This window comes from Gnatocerus cornutus, chromosome 1 (genome assembly GCF_029298725.1).
Source record: "Gnatocerus cornutus isolate USDA-ARS CGAHR chromosome 1, icGnaCorn1.1, whole genome shotgun sequence".
NCBI lineage: Eukaryota > Metazoa > Arthropoda > Insecta > Coleoptera > Tenebrionidae > Gnatocerus > Gnatocerus cornutus.
In genome coordinates, this window is record NC_142233.1 from 24,539,932 (window position 1) to 24,563,016 (window position 23,085).

Sequence of the window (23,085 nt, forward strand, 5' to 3'; positions counted from 1 at the left end):
ATTCGGTGGATGAGACCACCCCGGATCAGATGTGGTACTGTTTCCGGAATTAATTTCATTATGGAGTGGTGAAGCACATTAAATCTTAATAAGATCGGGAATATAATTAAAGTTGCAGATTAGAGCGACGGAGAGGTATCGGGTTTGAATTTAATTTCGCCAATTAATCGTAATCAAATTAATTTAATGAAGGTCGTCACTGTAAAGGTAGAGATTTGAAATTTTGCGTCTCGTATTAATGCAAAAAACAAACTTTTTTTTCAATGCAAATTGCGCCAAAAGCTTTTTTCGCATCGTAAACGCTCATAATAACATTTTCATAGCCTTTTGTTGCAGGTTTGCCCAGCTCTATACAAAGCGGCAACATTAATTCTTTGCGCATGAATAAATTGGGTCACCGTTAATCTTCCATTCCGGGTTACTTTTAATGCGGCATTTGGTTATTAGTTATTTCGATGCCACCAACTAGTTCTTCTTTCGCAAAATGTCTTTGACACAAGACCGGTTCGTTCACTCTCTATTTTTAATTAAACCTTTAATCCCTTCGACGGTGTCAAAATTAAAGTTATGGTGATTAATACTGACAGAAAAGAAAAGCACGGCGTGGGCCGATCAACCAGCTACCAAACTATGAATAAATAAATATAATGTTTATTCTGTGTCCTGACAGCAACCGTTCATAATCCTTGAGCGTTGATTACAGCGTCACGCTTCACTTAATGACCATATAATAATTTCGGCAAATCTAATCTCTACAAGACGGTTTTCTTGGAGACCTGCATCGTTCTGCGAAACCATCTGGACAAATGTCTGATGCTTTTTAAAAGGTGATATTGTTTTATCTTTTGTCTGAAGACCATTAAGAATGGATTTTGTTAAATTATTCACCCATTGTTGCAGTGTAAACATTTTTATAATACAATTAATGAAATATTTTACATATCAAAACAATTCCATTTTTGGAAAGGTCACACCGGCTTGTAAACAATGTACACTAGCCTCCAAAATTTTTGCATCATCCAATAATTTGTAGTTATTATTTCAGTACTTATTTAGATTAAGCTTTCCATTAGAAATCAACAGAAATTTTAAAGAAATTGTCTTTCAGATAGTTTCGGATGATTTTGATACGATCCTTCTTGAACTATGTAATAATGAAAGCTAAATAATTATACCCCTTACATTCTTCTTTGGAAACACATGCGGACTTGCTCATTGTACCAAACGGCAGGATCATTGTGGATTCTTACATTCTAAACAGTTTGGTACCTTTGGTGGTATGTACCATTCAAGCCATTTAGTTTTGAAAATGTCGTATTTATGCACGACAAAGCAGAACCCCACATTGCTGGAGTATTGCGTACGTACCTTCAGATGGTTCCAATTCAGAAATTGAAATGATCAGTACGTAGTCCCGTCTTATTAAGCTTAAGTTGCTTAAGATAAAATAGGAAAGAGTCTACGGAGTCACCTAAACGGACCTAACGCTGTCAACGAGTTTGCCATATATACAGAGTGATGAAAAAATGCTGCCAATCATGTTGCAGGTAATTCTTTCCTAAGCCCAAAATTGAAAACCAAAACGAAATTTGTGCCTTTTTAACTAAGATAGAAGCTTTCTTTTATCAACAATCAAACTCTGTTTGGATAAACTTTTTTATAACAGTTTCATTGTTGGACATCACATTTTTTACAGTTTATGATATTCTGTATCAAAATGAGAACAAAAAGTGCTTTAAACTAAGTTTTAAAAGTACTATTTCTTGGCTTTGTAGATTATTTTTCAATGTTGCAACATTGTAAGGCTCTAAGTTACGGCGACTGCCGAATGTAAAATTTTATTAAAAGAAACATATTGTAGAAGGGAACAAGTTTAAATTAATTTTGTTTTAATTTCTGAAATAGATTAACTGAAAAAGACGTGGTACTTCCACTCAAGCGCGCCTTTTTTTTCACCCTGTATAACTAGAGAACGCAAAAAACTCCATCGAGGATGGAGATTTTTTGTTTTAATTGTTTGAATTAGAATGCTCACATTTTCTATTTTTCTTCCTATAAGGTATTAATCTGTAAAGTTTTAGCATGTATCCACTTAATTTGTCGTTTCTATAAAATATAGTTTTTATTTTGGATCTTGATAGTGATGCGATAATTTTGAAGGCAAGTTATTTAAACCACAGGAGAAATCCTAAAGTTTTTGTTTAATGATTAAAGCAAAAGTCTTGACCGAATCAGTCAATAAAATTTCCACAATGCAACCCCATTGTCCATGCCATCCGTGCTAGTTAAAAATCTATTACACCCCAATCGAATCTTGCACATCCAAATTAAATAGGACAAATCCATGCCCCGGCGGCTTGTCTGTTTATGTATAATGTCCGTAGAGATCCAAACCCCAACTGGTCCAATAATAATGAGTATCAAATATTAAGTAGCCGTGTCGGATGAGAGGGCCGGTGACAGGCTAGACAGACATACGCGCCCTTATCTGCTCATCTGCACATCTGTCGACCTGCCAATGCATGTATAACCCTCGACCTCAACCCATCCGAGGGGATTTTACATTTTTTTTCCAAATTTCATTCGATAGCGTAGAAGAAAATAACGACGCCGACATCGTCGTCGAGGTGCAGTTACACTGTCACGTAATGTGGATGAATGGGTGCGGTCCGGCGGCGCTAATCGAATTCATAACGCGTATCGCACTTGGCACCCGCACCCATTAGCAGATTACTTTGGGGGTCGTTGACGGAGCGCGCCTCTTCTTCCCCGAATCCATGTGTGGCGAGGAAAAGGGAAGAGGGATGCAGGTTCTTGCGGTGATTTTACAGCAAAAATGCTTTCTATGTGCACAACCAACTGCTGTATAAATTCTTGTTTGTCTTTTGTAATTGCAACACATTTTAACGATAAACACCACGACAAATACCCACACACTACAACTGTAATTTTCAGTTCGCACACTTTAGTCGCTTTTTCAGGTTCAACGTGTGCGGTTTTCCGCCGTCATCGTTCTAAGCCCATTTTAAAATTCCGCCCCCAAAACATTATCACGGCCCGAAGGGTTCTCTAAAGCCAGTAATGCGGCTAAGGGGGTGCTTTTCGCCCCCTTTCGCCATGATTACGCACTTGCACTTGCAGTCTTTAAACCCGGCAATCATTCATTCGATACTGTGATTATTGTTATTACCCCCCACTAGTCTCCATATGCCTTTAAATTTTGGATTGCCTTTGAACAGTCAATCGATTGGAATGGGTCGCACACGACGAATCAATAGGACGACATTGCGTAATTATGCGTACACGCAAAATATTTCAGATTTGCGTTCCTACAAAAAGAAAAAATTGTGTTTCTTTTACCGCTCCTCGTATTCTTTTGTTTTTCCTCCAAATAAATCAAATCAAACTTCAAAAAATGACTGATCGCCCTTTTAATTCGATGTAAATCCATTTCGGGGTCAATACCCGATTACGGCGATCTCGATTACTAAATAAACCGAAGCGCATTTCTCAGAACCCATCGAGGCTTTCGAGTGGACTACGCAGAACCCGATGAAAGCTTCAACCACTCTTACGTCTTGAATTTATTATTAGGTCTTTATGAGCTCCACTCTTGTTTTTGAACCATCTCGGTGTGTTTAATGCATGGGAAAGTCGTATGCCGGGACTTTGATTTTTGACTTTCATTACATACTCGAGGAAGTAAGCGCAAGCAAAGGCCTTCGCTCTGTGTTGTTTTATTTCGTCAGAGCTGATGAAAGATTCAAAATTGTAGCTAGGAGAAGCGGAGGAATATGTGTACACGACTGATGATTAAAATGTATTTATAATAACGGGATTCGAAGTTGATTCGCTTTAAAATGTAACGTACACAGAAGCAGTTAACGAAGTCTTAACTGATACTCAAGTTTGCAGAGCAAACATTCTGCTAATCTCGAGCACCAACTTTTAATAGGAATCTTAACGTGGATCACACCGTTAATTGAAACTTGAGACATGCGAGCCAGGGAAGACGTGTTTTAGTTTTAATCCACTTCTAACGTTCACACCTTTAAGATTTTTTGCCAAACTAGAGTGAAATAAAGTGGAATTTCTTTATATACAGGGTGGGCCAACGAAAACGAAACAGAGGCGTTTTGAGGCACTTACTGGTGGAATTTCAAAAAACGCTGAGACCGGTCAATTTTAGTTGTGAGGGGGACACACAACACACGTATTTTCAACTTTTTGCAGTCAACTGCCTTTGAGGGGTGAAATTAACCCCTTTAATTCTTAAAGATAGATATAGGACATGCCGCTTTTTTTGAAAGGCCCAATGAAGACCTTTACAGTAATATTAATATTTTTTTTATTTCTAAGCCCTATAAAAAAATATTCGAAAACGAAACTGGGACGTTTTAAGGCACTTACTGGTGGAATTTCAAAAAACACTGAGACAGGTCAATTTTAGATGTGAGGGGGACACACGACACACGTAATTACAACTTTTTGCAGTCAACTCCCTATGAGAGGTGAAATTGACCCCTTTAATTTTTAAAGATAGATATAGGACATGGCACTTTTTTTGAAGGCCCATTGGAGACCTTTACAATGATATAATTATTTTTTTTTATATTTAACCTCTATAAAAAAATATTAGAACTAAACAGTTGCGACGAATTTACGTACATATCTATCAACATAACCAGGCATGTATAGCACTAAAATACGTACATTTCATTTCAAAAACAATAACAATAGTGTATTTTTTAGAATAACCCTATCAACAGGGTGGAAATCACCCCAAAGTTGAAAAATACATTCTAACAAAAAGGGCAAATAAAAAAAATTATATCACTGTAAAGGTCTTCAATGGGCCTTTCAAAAAAAGTGCCATGTCCTATATCTATCTTTAAAAATTAAAGAGGTTAATTTCACCCCTTCAAAGGGAGTTGACTGCAAAAAGTTGTAATTACGTGTGTTGTATGTCCCCTTTACAACTAAAATTGACCTGTCTCAGCGTTTTTGGAAATTCTACCAATAAGTGCGTCAAAACGCCTCAGTTTCGTTTTCAAAAAATTTTTTATAGGGCTTAGAAATAAAAAAAATATTATATCACTGTAAAGGTCTTTAACGGACCTTTCAAAAAAAGTGCCATGTCCTATACCTATCTTTAAAAATGAAAGGGGTTAATTTCAACCCTCATAGGGAGCTGACTACAAAAAGTTGAAAATACGTGTGTTGTGTGTCCCCCTCACAACTAAAATTGACCGGTCTCAGCGTTTTTTGAAATTCGACCAGTAAGTGCCTCAAAACGCCTCTGTTTCGTTTTCGTTGGCCCACCCTGTATAGTAGTCGTAATCCGGAAATAATTCTCTGAACTCTACCCTACTCTACACTAGGTATAATTCAAATGTTTAATATGAGTCACTGATTAAACTTTTATAATTAATACAATTTTAGACTTCGACAATAGCTATGGACTTAAAAAAGTTCGGAGTTAAGTCCATTATTTTTTCGTACATTACAGAATACGAATTGCATAAAAATAATAGTTATTTGTGTACCAAGGCCAAAAAGTGTTTCTTTTTTGGCCGAGCCTATTTTTAATGGCCGAGGCGATAGAAAGAAGGCGAGGGCAAAATGGCACTTTTTGGCCGTGATACACACAAGATTTTTTAGGCGACATCATTAAATTTACAAGTTAATTAATTTTATTTATGATTTATTGATTTATTCATTTATAACAACTAAATAATTGTAAATATTTATGAATCCTTCAAAAAAGTTCATATTTTCTTTATTTACATTTGCAGTTTCGGTGTTTCGGCATGTATAGCTTCACAATTTGTATGAATTAGGTTTGAGGTACATTTTGATGTTGCAGCAGGACTGCAAGACATGTTTATTTTCCATAATTCAACACGTCTTTGTTGCACTTTACAGCAGTTTGTCGATTTGATTTTACCCAAAAAATTATAAAAATGGGGGTAATGCCGGTATTGATATGCAAAACTATGGATAGATGGCGCCACCATAGATCGGCCAAAAATGTTTGCGGCCTGAAAAAACTTACTTTTTGGCCGCTTTTAAGGCCAAAAAATCCCATTTTCAGTTTAAGTCGGCTAAAATAGCTATTTGTGTATCAAGACCAAAAAGTGTTTCTATTTTGGCCGAGCCTGTTTTTAATGGCCGAGGCGATAGAAAGAAGGCGAGGGCAAAATGGCACTTTTTGGCCGTGATACACAACAGATTTTTTAGGCGACATTATTAAATTTACAAGTTAATTAATTTTTATTTATGATTTATTGATTTAATCATTTATAATAACTAAAAAATTGTAAATATTTATGAATCCTTCTAAAAAAGTTCATATTTTCTTTATTTACATTTGCAGTTTCGGCATGTATAGCTTCACAATTTGTATGAATTAGGTTTGATGTGCTTTTTAATGTTGCAGCAGGACTGCAAGACATGTTTATTTTCCATAATTCAACACGTCTTTGTTGCACTTTACAGCAGTTTGTGGATTTGATTTTACCCAAAAAATTATAAAAATGGGGGTAATGCCGGTATTGATATGCAAAACTATGGATAGATGGCGCCACCATAGATCGGCCATAAATGTTTGCGGCCAGAAAAGACTTACTTTTTGGCCGCTTTTAAGGCCAAAAATTCCCATTTTCAGTTTAAGTCGTCTAAAAAATTGTTTTGTTCAACTAAAACAAGTGAACACTGCACTGGTTTGATGGTAGTGTTCGTTTTCTGAAATATTTCAGTTCTGTAAACTCCCATCATTACATGAATGTGATAACCTGATAACTCATTGGGGGTTGTTTTTGCCACGAGTTGAACTTCGCACTCTTTAAACACGTTCTTAGGCTTGTATTTGCCAGACGTCTGCCTTTGGAGGGCGTCGCACTGCAACATTTTTACATAAAACCAGCCACACACTCCGTTTGTTCGTCTAAACCCTTGCTAATTTTCCAAATCGATTGTGAAAAAAAGCGTCGAATTTACATAGAGCTCCAACAATAGCATGCATGCAGTTCATTTAAATTTGATGCATGCGTTTTAAAGTGACCCATATGTCGGGTTAAGCAACTAAATCACGGACCCCTCCATTTGCTGGACGATTTATTTAATAAAACCCTCCTTCGAATTCACGTCACGACCGATTATGACGACTTTATTTAGACGAATTAGCATTGGTGCGCGCCCTCTAATCTAGTAACCAGAAAGAAACGGGAGAGAGAATGTAGTTTGTGGAGTTTTCATTCGGAAAAGGATGATACGAGGGTTTCGACTTTCGGGAAGCAAAGACAATAGTGAGACACCCCGACAAAGGAACAGTCGGTTTCTTGTGTCGAGTGGAACACAAACACAATTTGTGTAAACAGCGGAGGGACGGACATGGAGGCCGATTGTCTGATGCTACGACCGTTTCTTTGCGTTCGATCAGGTTACGTGGCTTGGTGGAGGCCTTCGAGGGCAAGAAATGAAAATTTTATTAGGGAGTCAACAAAGAAATGTCCAACTTTAGACTTCGACGCTTGCTTTTTTTTTAAACTTAAAAATTCCTACCTTACGATGTCCTGGAGCCTGTGGGGCGGCACCGTCTTCGGGGTGTTCCTCAGCACCGTGGCCAGCAGCTGCATAAGTGCCGCACACAAATTATCGGACGGTGGTGATTCTTCAGAGCTGCTCAACCCCTGCAAAAATCGAACAAAGTAGTAAAACTTTATCGACCCATTTTTTAGCACCGAACAACGCTTCCATCTGATTGAATTTGAGAATGTCCGCCCGGGCATTATTCAATTTTCCGATTTTATCGGGCATGTAAAAAACGTAAAAGTCCCGAGAATTGAATGTCCGGCGGTCCATTTGCCGATTTGTTCAATTCAATTACGGCTAATATGCATCCCTATACCCTTTTCTTCCGATATGCATGGACGATTTTTTATTTGTTTCAATAGCGGAGCGAGTGTATTGTGGAACGTATCTTTTTTATTGCCGCCGATGCACACAAAATCGTATCGGTTCACCGTAATCAAGGTTTTTCCTTTATGTTTTTCAATTCACGAAATGTATCCGATATCCCCCCGTTTGGAGCAGAGAACAGTCGAGCTATTTAATTTTAAAATGCCGATGAGATAAGAAAGTTCGAGGGAATCAATCACATTAGCGTCACATTTAACAACTTAAATCCGAATCTGATCATTGAAAAGCTGAAACCGACTCGGGCTCATCCCCACAGCTGACATTATTCTAAGCTAGGCCACAGGTGTTCACTGAAAATATGAAAAAATAATGCAGCAGATGAAAAATACGAAGATTTATTTTTATCCAAACAAGTTCAGATTTTTGTTTTTTAGTTTGTAATATTTGAGATAAAAAACGACAAAACTAAAAGCCAAGTGAAAGAAAACGAAGAGAATTTAATTCAGCATGTTAATGTCGTTCGGTAAACACGATTATGTTCTTAACCATAATTTGTCATTTCTTTTTTTAGCACCAAGAACAACAAACACAAAACATGACAGATTTTTCACAAAAGCCCATTTTATATTTAGAATCCACTTCGTACTTTTTCAAAACTTAATCTACAATACAATCATTACAATTGGTTTCAATGTGATCACTCTAAATTAACAAAATAAATTAACAACTTCCTTTCAACTGCGCTAATTTGTAATGTTTACACGATAGTGCACTACGTTGTTTAACTACTTTAGTATTGGGTTATTTAAAAACTTAAAGCATGTGCCTTTTAATTAGAAACAAGCTTAAACGTCGAACTGAGAGCGTTCGTAACTTTGGTAAATAGCTCCCAACATACTTTTCGTTTTTGTTTAATTTATTTAATCCGTTGGTAATGTGCTTTTTGTTTTATTTCCTAGGATAAATATAGTCACAAATATTGAATTAAAGTCTCACTTAAAGTACGGTAATGGTATAATGTAAAATGTATCAGCACAAATATAAAATGTAAAAATACAGGGTATAGGTTATAATTTTCAAAAAACTAGAAAGATTTAGCGACATTTAATCGCCAAATTACATTTTAGAACAAAACTTTAATAGTAGAAGTTGTTCAATACTAAAATTGCCACTATAATCGTTTCATTCTTTTTATTTTTGAAATGAAAAAAGAAAAAAAAAGATGTTACTACTTCAACGCTACAAAAATGGGATTTCTTATTGTCAAATTCGTGGAGAACCGTTGAATAATGATTTTATAACTTATAGTCCTAATCATATAAATCAGTAAATAAAATTTACATGATCAAAAACTGTCATACAACCTATAAGTTGTCACTTATATAACGTTTAAAAAAAAACAATTTAACATTTGGTTAACTAATAAATTAATAAAATAAGTATGAACTATTATGAACCAAAATTAGTTTTCTATATTTAAATTCAGATTTAATGATAATTTAACAAATGTGTCAGTTCTTATTTGACATGTCGCAGGAGTTGCAGAAGTTGAAAAATCAACATTTTGAAAATAGTATACTGCTAAATAACCAATCACACAGCTGCATTTTAAATTTGGCGCCTACAAAGTGTTTATAAATGTTCCCAGCATAAGGGATGGCTATGAAATGTCAAGGAACTTTTTCGCTCTTTACAAATGTGAGTTTGAATTTTTTCAACTGACATTTGTAGTTAACCATAATAATAAAATAAAGTTAGTTTTCAAAAAACTGTTGTGCTTAGAAGCCAGAAAATCAAAAACTTCATTCATTTTAAATTTTTAAATAATTTTTTTATTTTTTAAATAATTTTTAACATATGTATGTAGTCATATTCACTATGAAAACAAAGCGGCAAAATACTGCATGACAGGAATTCCAGAGCCACCCTTGATGCCAGAACATTTATAAATAAATACCTTGCGTAAATATCTGTTTTACATTTATAATTTTAGGAATTTTACAATACTGGTATTAATAAATATGTAGATCAACCCAGTCAAAAAGTTTTTTGTTTGCAAAAAAAAAACAATTTACATTTAACTCATTCGAAAACAAAAATATATAAACAGATTGTGCATAAATTATCGTAATAAAAACATCACAAAACATTTGCCTTTCCAAACTCAATATTTTCACAATTCCATTATGCAAAGTCGTTTTTTGTGTAAATTTATTTATTTTCAATGGAAATATCGCGATTAAACGACAATGTTTTAATAGAGCAAAAATTAAATTAAATTTATTAAATAAAAAACTATTATCAGAAGTAAAAACTATATTAGACAACAGCAAACCTACAAATCGGGGGTCAATCACATGAAGATGATATAAGCTTATTAGAGCATACTATATTAATTTGAGTAATAAAGACGTAAATTAAAAGATCAGTTTAATAGTTCCGAACCTTCCTTCCTCGTTTCTATAAATTCACATTTTTTTCTCTCGAAATTCTTACATTTTCAGCTTTCAACACCCACCGGCAAAAACCCGCGTAGAAAAACCCAATCTCATATTAAATTATGGACATGCACACACAGAAAAAAAAAGAGACGCCTGAAAAGGATTTTTTCCGTGGCGGTCGAAAGCTCTGCGTTCGTTGGGTTGATATTAATTCAGGGCGAGCATTCCGTTTTATGGGCGACTCGGTCGGCGGTGGCGGATAGAGAGCAAGAGAGCCTCTCACGGCACGACGGCTAAAAGCTCCGCGCTAATGCACCCTCCTTTCACCCCTCCCACGTTCTCCTGCGTTCTCCAACATACACGAGAGATTTTCGACCATACGTATGTATAAAAAAAGGTTCAAGTTTCTTTGTCGACAGTAGGAACGAAGAAAACACGGGGAACGTCTTAAAAAGATCGTCGTTTGGAGTGTGCAATTGACGGTAGAGGGACCTAGTTGATGGATAGTTTCCCCCACAGATGCTATGGGAGGAGTTCGACGCTCAATGAAGGAAAATATTGATGATGGAATAGGTGGAGACATCTTGCGAATGCGTGTTCAATGGAAATGAAATTGAATTAGCCAGGAAATGAAGTAGAAGGCGCCATCTCTTCAATTCAACGAAAGATACGACTATGTTTGCTCATGCAGTGAGAAGTTTTCCACTTTTTGTCATGTTGTTTTTCTGCCAACATTTTGAAAATGTAAAACGTCTAAAACCTAACCGAATCTCGACTAGCTACAACAAAAAGTCGTCGCGACGGTCAAACGCCGTTGCCGTTAACAATTTTTTACTCAATTTTACTCTTGTGAAACCGTTGGTCAACATAGGCAGGATTAGACAGAAAATATATGTATAATTAATTAACTACGGTTCGTATATCTACTGCCTTACCTGCAGTCTTGTGTTAAGGAAATCGATGGCAGGCGAAAGTCGATTGGACAAGATAACATACTCGCAATTCGCTGCACCATTCGGACCCTTGCACGCAATCTGCCACAGATTGCAACAAATGATCAGAGTTCTACAAAGAATCAAATTAAACCAAGTTAACTAAATCTCTTCCCTTACTTTAACGATATCGAACTACAAGTAGAATCCTGTCCCATTGTTAACAACTTTCCCAAAACTGTGAATCCCCCAACATTTTGAAACACGATGAAATCACTGTCGACACCTTTATTCAATAATCTAGTAAGTTCGTTAAGTATTCGGTCCAACTGACTAGAACTGGCCGGAGACAATCCTTGACTAGCTTGATTTGTAATAGAACCTATAGTATTCACACTTCTATTCAGACTTCTCTTGTTAGCACAATCGACGATGTGTGGCTTATAGGACGTTTCGTATTCAGCCCCTTTCATCGCCATTCTCTGTCGGATCTTTTTGCACCGTTTTCTATGAGTTTTACTCCGCTCCTTAGCGGCGACGTCTTTCGGATCTTCTTTGCCAGCAGGGGCGTCTACTATCTGTTTTAAATTATACTGTTCGAGCTCATTACACGTGAGAGTAGTGGACCCAGGATTCGCTTGTTTTACTGCTTCTTGGTGAGCACGTCCTCGAAGATGACTCATTAAATACACCTCTGATTTAATCAAGGTGTTACAAACAGTACAGAATTTCTGCGTAGGATAAGGAGTACTGTTAGGAGCCTGATTATCGTCAGTGTGACATCTATGAATAGACAACTCCAACGCCTTTTGACGAATTTGTTCCATGTTCTCTTCGTGTCTCCTCTTCGATTCTTCCTGTTTCTGCTCGATCCTTTTCTGCAGCTCCTGAGTTGAGGCCAACTGCTGAGCGTGAAGAGCAGACAATCGTTCTTCTCTATCCCTGGCTTTTTCTCTGGCCAACTCCTGACGTTCCCTCTCCCTTTGTTGTTGCTGCAAGAAGATGCGCTCATCCCTCTGTCGCCGTTCATCTTTCAAACGATCCAATCTCTCTTTCCGTTCTCTTTCACGAGCCTTTCTTCGTTCCTCCACAGCAGCCTCCTTGGCCGCTTTCTCTTCCAACTTCTTCTTCCTGTCGTCTTTCAAACCCTGAATGCGCCCGCGTTGCTCCCGACATGATTGCAAAAAATCATGACGCTTGTTCTGAGCCTCCAACTCATTAATAAAAGCGATTTCTTTCAACTTCTCTTCTTCATCATGCGCCTTTTTAATGATATCCTTTAAATGTCTTCGTCGGTTCTGTGTGGCTTTTTGCAAGCGTGATTCCATCCGCTTCTTTTTCTCTTCAATCAACTGTAGTTTCGCAGCTTTCACATCTTCAACTCTGCAGATCAAAGCGTGAAGCTTCTGAGATTTCTCTTGTTGTAGATCCAACCTTCTCTGTTGAGCTCTTGCTTGTTTAGCTTGATATTTCTTGATAGCTTCAGTTAGACTGATTTTCCGCGCTGGATTCGACAACTTTTGGTGAAGCTCCAAAGCACGTCCAGGATGTCGCGCATTCAAATCTTCCAAAGCTGCCAGAGTGTCGATTCGGTCACTCCACGACATTGCTGCCAACATCGGCTCATAACGCGCCTCCAAAGACATCGAGTCATCGTCTTCAACGGAAGATTGCATTTGGTCTTCGCTGTCGCCTTGCCATTCGCCGTCAGTTTCAGTACCGTCGGTTTCGGTATCAACATCAATTTCTAACCGCTTCAACTGCTCGATTTCTTGATTTAAACGATCTTCTTCCTCGGATAACTGTATTGCTTTCTTGAGATGTTCTTCTTCAGTGGCCGAATCGTCTTGTAGGAATTTCGTCTCATCGTCGGTTTCGGAATCGATGTCTGAGACTTTCATTCGGCGTTCTTCTGCGGTTTTCTTGATGTGAAGATTGGTCTTGTTCTTCTCAAAGGCGGAGTTTTTTGATACCGTCATTTTGCTTAAAGTAGTGTGGGAGCGTCTCAACGGCATTTTACCTTGGTCTTTCAGGGATTTAAAAGTGTTTAAGTTTTCTTTGACGCTCTTCTCCATGCATTTGGAGGTTTTAGCACCATCTCCACTTTCTGGAAGTAGGGCTAGAGCTGGTAGACTCGCGGTAGCACTGACTTGATGGAACCTTGTCGCCCATGTCAACGCAGTGTCTGACCGTCTAGACTTGTTATTGCTATTTTTAAACCGAGATCGACATTTAACGGTTAACCATCCATCAGAGTGCAAATTGTCACTCTTTGGGTTGTCATTATTGAGAGTTTCAGACGAACTTGCAATGCTGTTACTCGAGTTCGTAATGATATTCTCGGAACTTCGTCCTTGGTTTACCAACGTCTCCACAGAACTCGCGTAGTCGGTCAATGACGGTGGTTTGGTCAAGTGATCTCTTGTAAGAGTCGTCTTGCTCTTCGACAACATGGAGCCACTTTTAACCTGCTTATTGGTGGAGTACTTCGACTGAGTGTCAAATCTGGACATCACTTTCGGTTTCGAATATCCAGTTGTTTTAACACTTTTCATGTCGCCAACAGTTTTACTCCTAGCCAGACCCGTGCGTACCGTGGCCATGGTAGAACTCCTAGCACTACCAAACGGTTTCATAGGTTTGACGATCGGTTTAACCGTTGATTTAACTTCAACTTTAGGTTTCATTGTAGGTACAGCTTTGGCAGAGAAGCTTTTAGTGAGTGCTGTCGAATAAGCTGGTCTGGTGGTTGTCACCACTGGTTTGGTCACCTTAGGTTCAACCTTGGTCGATTTATTGACAGGACATGAAGTCTTCTTCTCTGAGTCATCAGTCTGACACTCTTGGTTCTTATTTTTAACAACCGGTAAGTTTGGAAAATCTTCAGTGCTGGTACTCTTTTCAACAGTTTGAGGTTCTTCGCTGGCTGAAGTTTCAGTGATGACTTCAGGTTTTTCGTTGGTGACATCTTCAGTGCTCTTTTTTAATTGGACCTTAGTTTTGTTTGTGTCAACCTTAGACTTGATTTGTTTAGGCACATCTTTTTTGGACAAACTGCAAGTTTTTGCATCTCTCGGTTTGGTAACAGCCGGTTTAGGTTTAGTCTCAGCTGGTTTCAAAGTGTCCACTTTTCTCTTAGCCAAAGGTGACTTTACAGCTCTTGATGGTTCAGTCTTGTCTTCAACCTCAGTCTGGCTTTCCGCTGCTTTAGTTTCCGGTTTATCACTCTCCTCTTTTGTTTGAGTCTCAATATCCTCCGTCTGTTTTTTCGGTGGAGTGGCCGTTTCAATTACTTTTCCTTCAATGATGGGTTGGTCAAAAGCTGGTAAAGGACTTGTAGGTGCTGAAGAAGATCCCTTGATTTTATTAGGTAAGATTCTAGGGCTGACTTTTCCGGAGACGCTAGGGCTACTGCGACCAGAACCTAAATTTGGACTAGATTTACCAGATCTATTGTTGCCTTTGGTGAGATTCGTTTTGCAGATGTCCCAAGTTAAAGAGTTAGGTCTTTGCAGTAAAGGAGTGTTTTCATAGTCCCATTTTAAACGAAACCAATCGGCTAAGGCGGTGAAATCCCTTAAATAGTTTTCTAAAACTAGTAATACTTCTTGGCATTCGGTAATACTTTCGTGAGTTTCCACCGTGTTGTAGATTTCGGCGATCTGGAAATGGTACAATTAATTCATTAAAAAGATTAGTATATTAGCATTGCATTGAATTCAAAACCGTAGATTTTTCTTCAATAAAGTAAGTATAAAATGTTTTGTTGCATTAATATGTAATTTAATTGTGCAGAAAACCGAAAAATGTGAAAATTGAAATAAAGATTTTCTTAATTTAATGGTCTTGTTTTTTTATAACAGTGGTGGTAGCACTGAATTTCACTTTTTTGAACTGCCAATAATGATTTTACTAGATATCAATTTGTACCTGCATCCCATATCAGAGTTTTTATATGTATAGTATTTTACCAAACGTTTCAGTTAGTTTTAAGTAGTATGAATTCGGTTTTTGTACAGAATAAATTTAACATTTTTTTCAAACAAACAATGCTTTTTACACGCAGTTTTTACGAACTGCAGTTAGAAATCAATGTATTACAGCAAAACCAACGTATATAAAAAACAGTCAACTCTACAGCCTCCAGACAATAACCTAACATGACAGATTTATTAGTTTGGATTTTAGTGAATTTTATCTAAATTTAATTCTACAACTATAGTAACCTACAGATCTTTGTAAATTCCCAAACAGCAGCGCCCAATATCGTGCTCTCAACTCTGATCTTTTATCTCTTCCTGTGGAGGCAGATCGAACTCTAGCTCCAGTCCTAGCACGAACACCCAGATTAAGTTTGACATTTGGAGGAGTCTCCGGTGGCCGTGGCGGGCATGGTGGTTTTCGCGAGACCTTGCCTAAAATGCGCATTAATCGTTGAATCTCTTTGTTTGGTTAATGTATTTACTTCCAAAGTTGTCATTGAAGGGCGAAATGTTAAAAGTGAGAAGATTCCTGGCTTCACGACCTTGTTCTTGCACTAGTAATCGCACTTGCTCCATTTCACTGATTTTTTATGCATTTACTGAACGAAATGGTTGGATTTTCTTGTTTTTTTACATCACATTTGATGGACGTTTGAATTTTTGACAGTTGTTTGACGGTTTCACAACAACCGCCATGCTAGTTTTGCAACAGCTGATTTGGATGTAGGGAGTGGCGTATTCCACCACGGTTGAAAAAAAGTAGGAAAATTTGGTAATTCTACACGGGATTTAAAAGAATGATAACGTTTTTTGATTTTGTAGTATTTTGCTTCAACAGTTTTAATATTAATTTATTTTGTCATGTATTCTTTATTTTTATTAAAATTTAAAACTGTTGTATAAGATTTAAACCATGGAGGAATTGTTCAATTATAAATAAGTGATAAAGATGTATGAATTCATTGTTATTCACTTTTAATTATATATTTGTATGTTTCTAAAAACCTTAAATAAATAGCTGTGGGTTGATCTTTAAATAGACATTGCGAAATAAAAAGGATTTTACAAATATTAAATACCACTTATAATACATTTCTGTATAGTTAGTTGCTTGTTTATTTTAAGAAATATAAAATTTGTTAAATATCAACAAAGCCAACGAATTTGAAAATATGAACTAAAAGACAACGCAAATACCTAGAAATGCTCAAAAACATTGTTCTGTTAGCAAACCTTTAGTTTGCCTACAAAAATTTGTAGCTCAATAATTTTTTTTTGCACTAGTTTATGCTGATTGCTTTTCTATTTTTTTTGCTTTATGCTTTATCATTTGCCTTTTAAAACGTGCTTAGTGTTTTTATAAGAGTAGATAATATCTATTTAACTAAAATTTATTTATTTATTTTTTCCCAAACGGGGTGAATCAATGTAAACAAATTATAATCATCTTCAGAAATTTTTACTTTTCTTCGGACTATTAATGCTTTAATAAGTACATTCGTGTAAAAATGCATAATTAAAAATTAGCTTCCTACCTTTTGCAATAGCAACTTATTTTTAAATGAATGGCACAATTTTGATACATCAAAAATGGAATTAATTTGGCGTTAAAATAAATTCACCTACCGACTGCCATTAATCAGCAACATTAACTGGACTCTATTATGATAACGTTAACGTTTTTATTGAAACATGAACATTATAGATTCATAATAACATAATAGTTACTGTTTCATAATAGCATAGTTGCCATCAATCCATGATAATCAATTCATTTACGAAAATGAAAGCAGTTCCAAAGACCAAAATTTGAATTGTAAAATAAAATATCTCGGGAAACGTTTTCCTTGCTGTTTCATCGCGTTCAAAACTTCCGTCAAAAATTGGAAATTTTCAGAACTTTTCAGTGGTAGCATTGCCACCTTCTTACATGTTTCGATAAAGCTTTATATTTACTACAGATATTAACTAATTCATAAAAAACTCGAGCGTTAACAAGTAACGTCCTCGTTCATTATCAATTAGTTAATATTCTTTTCAAATAAATAGCTATAACTCAAACAAATTGTAACAAAGTATTTGTGCCTAAAAGTAAATAAAAACGAATTTGATACGATTATAAGTAATACGATAATGTTTTGAGTGGATAAATAATAGATTGTTTTAACAGTAATCCGTTTTCCCAGGAAGTACAAAGGAGATAATTAGCTTTACACACTTTTTTACGAGTGGCACATGCTTTTAAAAATATTAATTAAAAATAAATTTTAATTTTTTATGTTGTTTTTTTATGTTCTCGTAAAATTGCATAATTATTACCATAACAACAAGTCTGTTCTTAACAACCAAGTAAACAAGCTCAAAAAAACAGCAAAAATGCATAGTTTTGATGATTCTGGCATTTTTTGCGAAGCTGCGAATTTAGTACCTGCGAAATTGAAACACAAGAATGAAAAATATCACAAACACTTTAGTGAATGGAGAGGAACAAAAAATACAATAATATAATAATATTGTTCATCAAAGATTGAACAGCAGATGTGATAGTGATGCTGGCTGGTTGAGAACTGGAAAAGTGTTACTACCAAAAAAAGTGGCACTTTTCTTTATTATTTTCTATAAAAACTTGTTTATTTACATTTACCTACTACCATACAATTTCTTTTTTTTCTTTGCGGAATTAAAAAAAATGTTAAAACCTTTTTTTACTCTTTTTCGTAAACTAATTTTGATTAAAAATTTAATGCCAAAATAAACGATTTCTGTGCAATAATTTTTCGTTTAAGTGAATTTGTCACCTAAAGGACATTTTGCGCATAGGCATGGTGCAAAAAAAATCGAAAAACTCTTGTGCGAAATGCCTGAAAACTGTTAACACGATTATTGGGGTAACAGTTCAGCAATGTTGCCAATTTTTTTTTCCCAATTTTATTTTGGTTCTACTGCGAAAACAGAAAACGTGGATTTTTTTTTAACATTTTTTGGTATTCTGGGGCGCCACCCAATTACCCCCTTTCAAGAAGGTGCGCCACATTCCGGACACTTATAGTTTACAAAAAGTCATCCATAGCAATGAAAAGATCAATAGTAGTGCGAATTTTATGTTTTAATTTATTTCATATAAAATCTGTCAAACTTTAGATAAAAAGTTTACAAAAGTTCAACATTTTTAGCTATTGTTTTTAAACGGTAAACAAGTGGATGGAAAAATCTTAAAAACCATTGAATCTAACCTTAAGAAATTTATAAATAAATACGATTTGTTGAAAAGATTTTTAATGGTAATTTCCAAAAATATAAGAAACAATATTGTAGTTGTATACTACTTACAAATACTCGCATAACGTCACAAACAACCATAAAAATGCACAAATTACGCAATTAATTGTCAGTAGTTTTAAAAAATATGATTGGTTTTTAAATTTGCTAAATTTATTTCATAAACAGTTTTTGATTTTACAATTATGTAACTGATTATCCATCAATGACGTAAATGCACGAAAAGTATGCAAATTCCAAAAATTGTACTGTTGTTGTAGTTATTCGAAGAAATACCGTTCTAAACAAGAAGTGTCACTAGTAGTGAACGTGAATTCAATAAATACAGAACATTCACGGATTGGGTAATAAAATTAACACTTGTTCCCACACCATGTTTCTCAGCAATGAATAGACAGGTTTTTAGATGAGCTCATGTCAGAAGTTCCAAACGTTAGTTCAAGGCCGTAGTTAATATTTAGATTTTTTTAAGTAGGTTATACTATTTACACCACGTTTACAGCTGTTGTACGTTCCAAGACTGCAGATTAGCAATGCGGAACTCCTTTGTCCGAACTTGCTACCATCAGGTAAAAACCGCAAGCGTAATTTATTACAATCAGACGATACTATGAGTGCTGCATTTTATTACCCAGATGGGAGCGAATAAAACCAGAAAGATCATTACCGTAAAGGTAAAGATGAATCTCTATACGGTCTTGACCTTGTACCATGGGATTCCCAATAGGTGCATGAACATCCTCGACCCCCAAAATTCTGCCGAGGTATTGTCATAAACAATTTTATGCGGACGTGACTTATGGAATCTACGTCAAACTTTTTCTTTGGTCAATAATTAAATTAGGGTATAATTTTCATTAAAAATAAACAATCAAAATCACAGTCGTATCATAAATATTTATTAATAAATTAATTATTATTAGATATTATTAGACAAGATAATATATATAATAAATAAACACTGGCAGTAAAATGTGGCACTTTATTTTCACCTTTAGAGATGGTATCCACCCCTATTTTTCCAACCACCTCCATAAAAACCTCCGAGATACCCACCCCCACGTCTCCATCCTCCACCAGAGATATATCCACCTCTTTGTCCAAATCCACCGGCGTACCCTGGATTTCTCCATCCAGTTTCAGCAGTAGCAAAGATTTCAGCATTGTGAGCCAAATTCGCAGGCGCTCTCACAGCATCAGGTTGGACTACCACCGCCATAACTTTATGCAAAGGAGGTGGAGTTGGCAAAGAAGCACAAAACACTGCCAAGACCACCAAAATTACGATTTCCTGAAAAATAAAATGTTTAGAAAATGTTTTGTTCAAAAAAATTTACCTTCAGCATGGTTGATGCACTCGAAGAATAGTGACTTGAGGACGGCGGTTCTTCTATTTAAGGCCTATGAAATGTTTTTTTTTTATTAAAGCATTCGTGAAGATGTGGTTGACCGGGAACGACCAATGGAAACCTGATTGTTTATCAGGCGTTAGTGAACGTGTTTACTTTTATTTGTCCCACGGATCTCGATCAAAACATGAAATTATCCGAGTTCAATGTTAAAATTTAGCTAAATTCGAAGAAAAGTGGTTGGGAAATATCATAATCAACATTTGAGATTTGGAGGAATGCAATTCCGTTATAAATGCAACAGTCTTGGTTGGAATAGATACATTTTTTAAAACAAACTTACATGATATGCATATGTTGCAATTTTATAGACGTTTCTTAAAATGTTTTTGAGTATTATTATTTATTATTATTTACTATAAAAATATTGTTCCAAAATTAGCAGAAAAAAAACAAAAAGTGTGATAAACTGTGTTAATGTTAACCGAAATTTAATTACAATTGCATTTTGCTGCCGCATTTAAAAAAAACCGGGACATAATTTAGCAACAATTTTTACGTTCATGATATATCAAAAGACAATATTAGGCAGAACTTTATTAGTAATGCAACCACTCGCAACACACAGCGTAACCATTGATACATTAGGCAATATGTTGCCAAATAAAAATCAATGGAAAATTCATAAAAATAGTTCAGTCTTAAAACCAAAAAAAGAAGAAATAAATGTAGATATTAAGGAAATTTGTTAAAGCGTTATTATGTGTAATTCAACATTATTTGTTCCGAAGATTTATCTACAATTTTTTTAAATAATCAAGTGAATGTTACCAACTTTAAACTTTTGTAAATTCTTAAAGAAAAAAAGTTAACTTTTTTACGGAAAATTATTGTTCTTGTTAATAAGTCTTATCCTGTTGTTGTTGTATGTATTTTTGGCGATAATTTTGTAACACTCTATGATATTGCGGCTCCCAAAATATGATTTAATTCATGACTGCTTTGTAAAATTAAATTATTCAGTAGGTAATGTCCGTACACAACACTTTTATTTTCTTCATTTCCAGTTATAGTTACTCATATCTGTGCATGTGTTTATTTATAGTTGAACATACAATGAAAAACTTGATGACCATAATGTGACGATGATGGCACTAATGACTAATTTGACAAATAATTGAAAATATTTTTGTAATCATTTATCTACACAGGTGAGTACCTACTTGAATGTACACATATGGCCGGTGTCTTGTACAATTAATTTGCTTGAGTCTCTACAAGACTAACAACAATAACACTTTAAGACTCTTTTTGCTGCAGCTTTCAAGTCTTGTTTGCCGTTATTTGGTATTCATCATCATTCATCAAAAGGTTAGAACAAGAGGATTTTCTACTAAATAAATTACTAACAGGAGTTAAAAGACTACTTATTAAAATAGTAATAAATTTTCGTCTCAAATATCAATAAAAAACTGGGATTTTTAATGATTAAGCATAAACTGGTAGGTATGGAAAATTATTATGATTCAAGTATGATCTATTCAAGTGGGATTAATATAGAAATAAAACTAATATTATTAGTTGATTACCTATACATGTCCGTTTTATTAATGAAGTAATTTGACCGAAGCCGCCGTAAATTTAATTAAACTTAAATTAAATATCGCATGTCGTTTTTAAATCTTTGTCATGCCATGCTAACATTAAAAACAAATAACACACTTCTTCATTTCGTAAAATAAAATTCCCCCAAACATAATTTTTGTGTCAACAATAGTAATTAATTCAATTATAGTTTAGTGTACGGAAGGTCATTTCAAAAGTTAGTCAGCTTACACTTAACTTTAAAAAACAGAAAAATCTTCACACTACTTGACCCTCCAGCAAATTAAAAGCTAATGATTGTCTAGACGCTAATATTTACCCTTTTTGCTAAATCAACATTTTCATGATTATAAAGTCTCTTTTGTGTTTAAATGGTAAAAATTTTGAATAAGCAAAAACTCAATGTTTTATAAAAAGCTTATGTTTACGTTTTCGTGACTTTTGCTGGGATTTATTGAAGCAAATTAACAAGAAGTTACCACTAATATTTTATTTAAACAATAATCTAATCTAACAATCGGTCAATTTACATCTAATAATTTACTTAAGTATTTTTTTACGTATTTCTATTGGCTATTTTTACTTAACACTTCACCACAAAATTTAGAGAACGTAGGTATAAAAAGGAGGAAGAATTTTGTTTTCTTGTCAGTTAGATTTACCACTCGCTAAAATGTACTTTACCATCAGTTTCAAAGTAATTACAGTTCTTTTTTTTGTTCAGTAAAAATGTTTTTTTTTATTGCAGGTCTTCTTGTTGGCCCTTGCCCTCCTTGCTTTAACGAACGCCGCTCCTAGATACGGTAGAGGAGGTGGTGCTGGAGGTGGCTACGGAGGTGGATTTGGAGGTGGTGGTGGCCTAGGTGGAGGCGGAGGCCAAGGCGGCGGTGGCGGCTTTGGAGGAGGCAGGGGAGGAGGCTTTGGAGGTGGTAGAGGAGGAGGATTCGGTGGAGGACGTGGTGGAGGCGGTGGCCTTGGAGGTGGTAGAGGTGGAGGTGGAGGATTTGGTGGAGGTTTTGGAGGCGGAAGTGGCAGTGGTGGTGGATTTGGAGGAGGATACGGCGGTGGTTATGGAAACGGAAAATAAAACAAATTGTAGTGCCATGTCAAATATCTACCTTGTGTAAATAATTTTTAAATAATAAATAAAAATGTAGTTATAAAATAAATACTTCAATAGGTAAATACATACTTATTGTTATTAATTTTTTTCGAAATATTTTATTCTTGCTAATGGAGAATAATAAACTCTTCTGTGTGGGACATTTTTTCGAGCACTATATTTCATTCTGTGAAATGGTCCCCGATTATGAATGAATCCTCCGAAACGACCAGATCGGATAGCGGGAGTGACCCATGAAAATGAGAATGTGACAACGAGAATGAAAACAAACCATATCTAGATTTAGAACTTTTATTTAACAATTTTTTTAGTTAATTTGAACAAAAACATTTACCTTAAAAAGCAGCATATCTAACAAACGAAATTAATACACTGAAACTTCTTCAATAAGTAATCAAATAAACACAAATTTCTCCACTTTATACTTTCCGTGGAGGTGAAAAGGTTAATGTC

At 35.4% G+C, this 23,085-nt stretch overlaps 3 protein-coding genes across 3 annotated transcripts in view; 1 reads left to right on the plus strand and 2 right to left on the minus strand.

Moving 5' to 3' along the window:
* ssp3 (SCAPER domain-containing protein short spindle 3) overlaps nucleotides 1-15,989 on the minus strand; it is a 40,089-nt gene extending 24,100 nt beyond the window's left edge. Inside the window, exons 1-5 of the mRNA XM_088037514.1 lie at nucleotides 15,759-15,989; nucleotides 15,524-15,708; nucleotides 11,474-14,955; nucleotides 11,297-11,426; nucleotides 7,564-7,691 (exon numbers count right to left, since the gene is read on the minus strand). Coding sequence (XP_087893640.1) covers nucleotides 7,564-7,691; nucleotides 11,297-11,426; nucleotides 11,474-14,955; nucleotides 15,524-15,708; nucleotides 15,759-15,852 — 4,019 coding nt within the window. The 5' untranslated portion in view covers nucleotides 15,853-15,989. The remainder of the gene's footprint in view (nucleotides 1-7,563; nucleotides 7,692-11,296; nucleotides 11,427-11,473; nucleotides 14,956-15,523; nucleotides 15,709-15,758) is intronic.
* Nucleotides 15,990-19,506: 3,517 nt separating this feature from the next.
* LOC148180915 (uncharacterized) lies at nucleotides 19,507-19,980 on the minus strand. Its single transcript, XM_088049875.1, has 2 exons — nucleotides 19,893-19,980; nucleotides 19,507-19,846 (listed from the first exon to the last, which is right to left on the minus strand). The coding sequence occupies exons 1-2, from the start codon at nucleotides 19,899-19,901 to the stop codon at nucleotides 19,550-19,552; spliced, it is 306 nt and encodes a 101-aa protein (XP_087906001.1). The 5' UTR covers nucleotides 19,902-19,980; the 3' UTR covers nucleotides 19,507-19,549.
* A 2,192-nt stretch (nucleotides 19,981-22,172) lies between these two features.
* LOC148180916 (uncharacterized) lies at nucleotides 22,173-22,596 on the plus strand. The gene is made up of 2 exons (XM_088044140.1): nucleotides 22,173-22,206; nucleotides 22,258-22,596. The coding sequence occupies exons 1-2, from the start codon at nucleotides 22,183-22,185 to the stop codon at nucleotides 22,594-22,596; spliced, it is 363 nt and encodes a 120-aa protein (XP_087900266.1). The 5' UTR covers nucleotides 22,173-22,182.
* The last annotated feature ends 489 nt before the right edge of the window (nucleotides 22,597-23,085 follow it).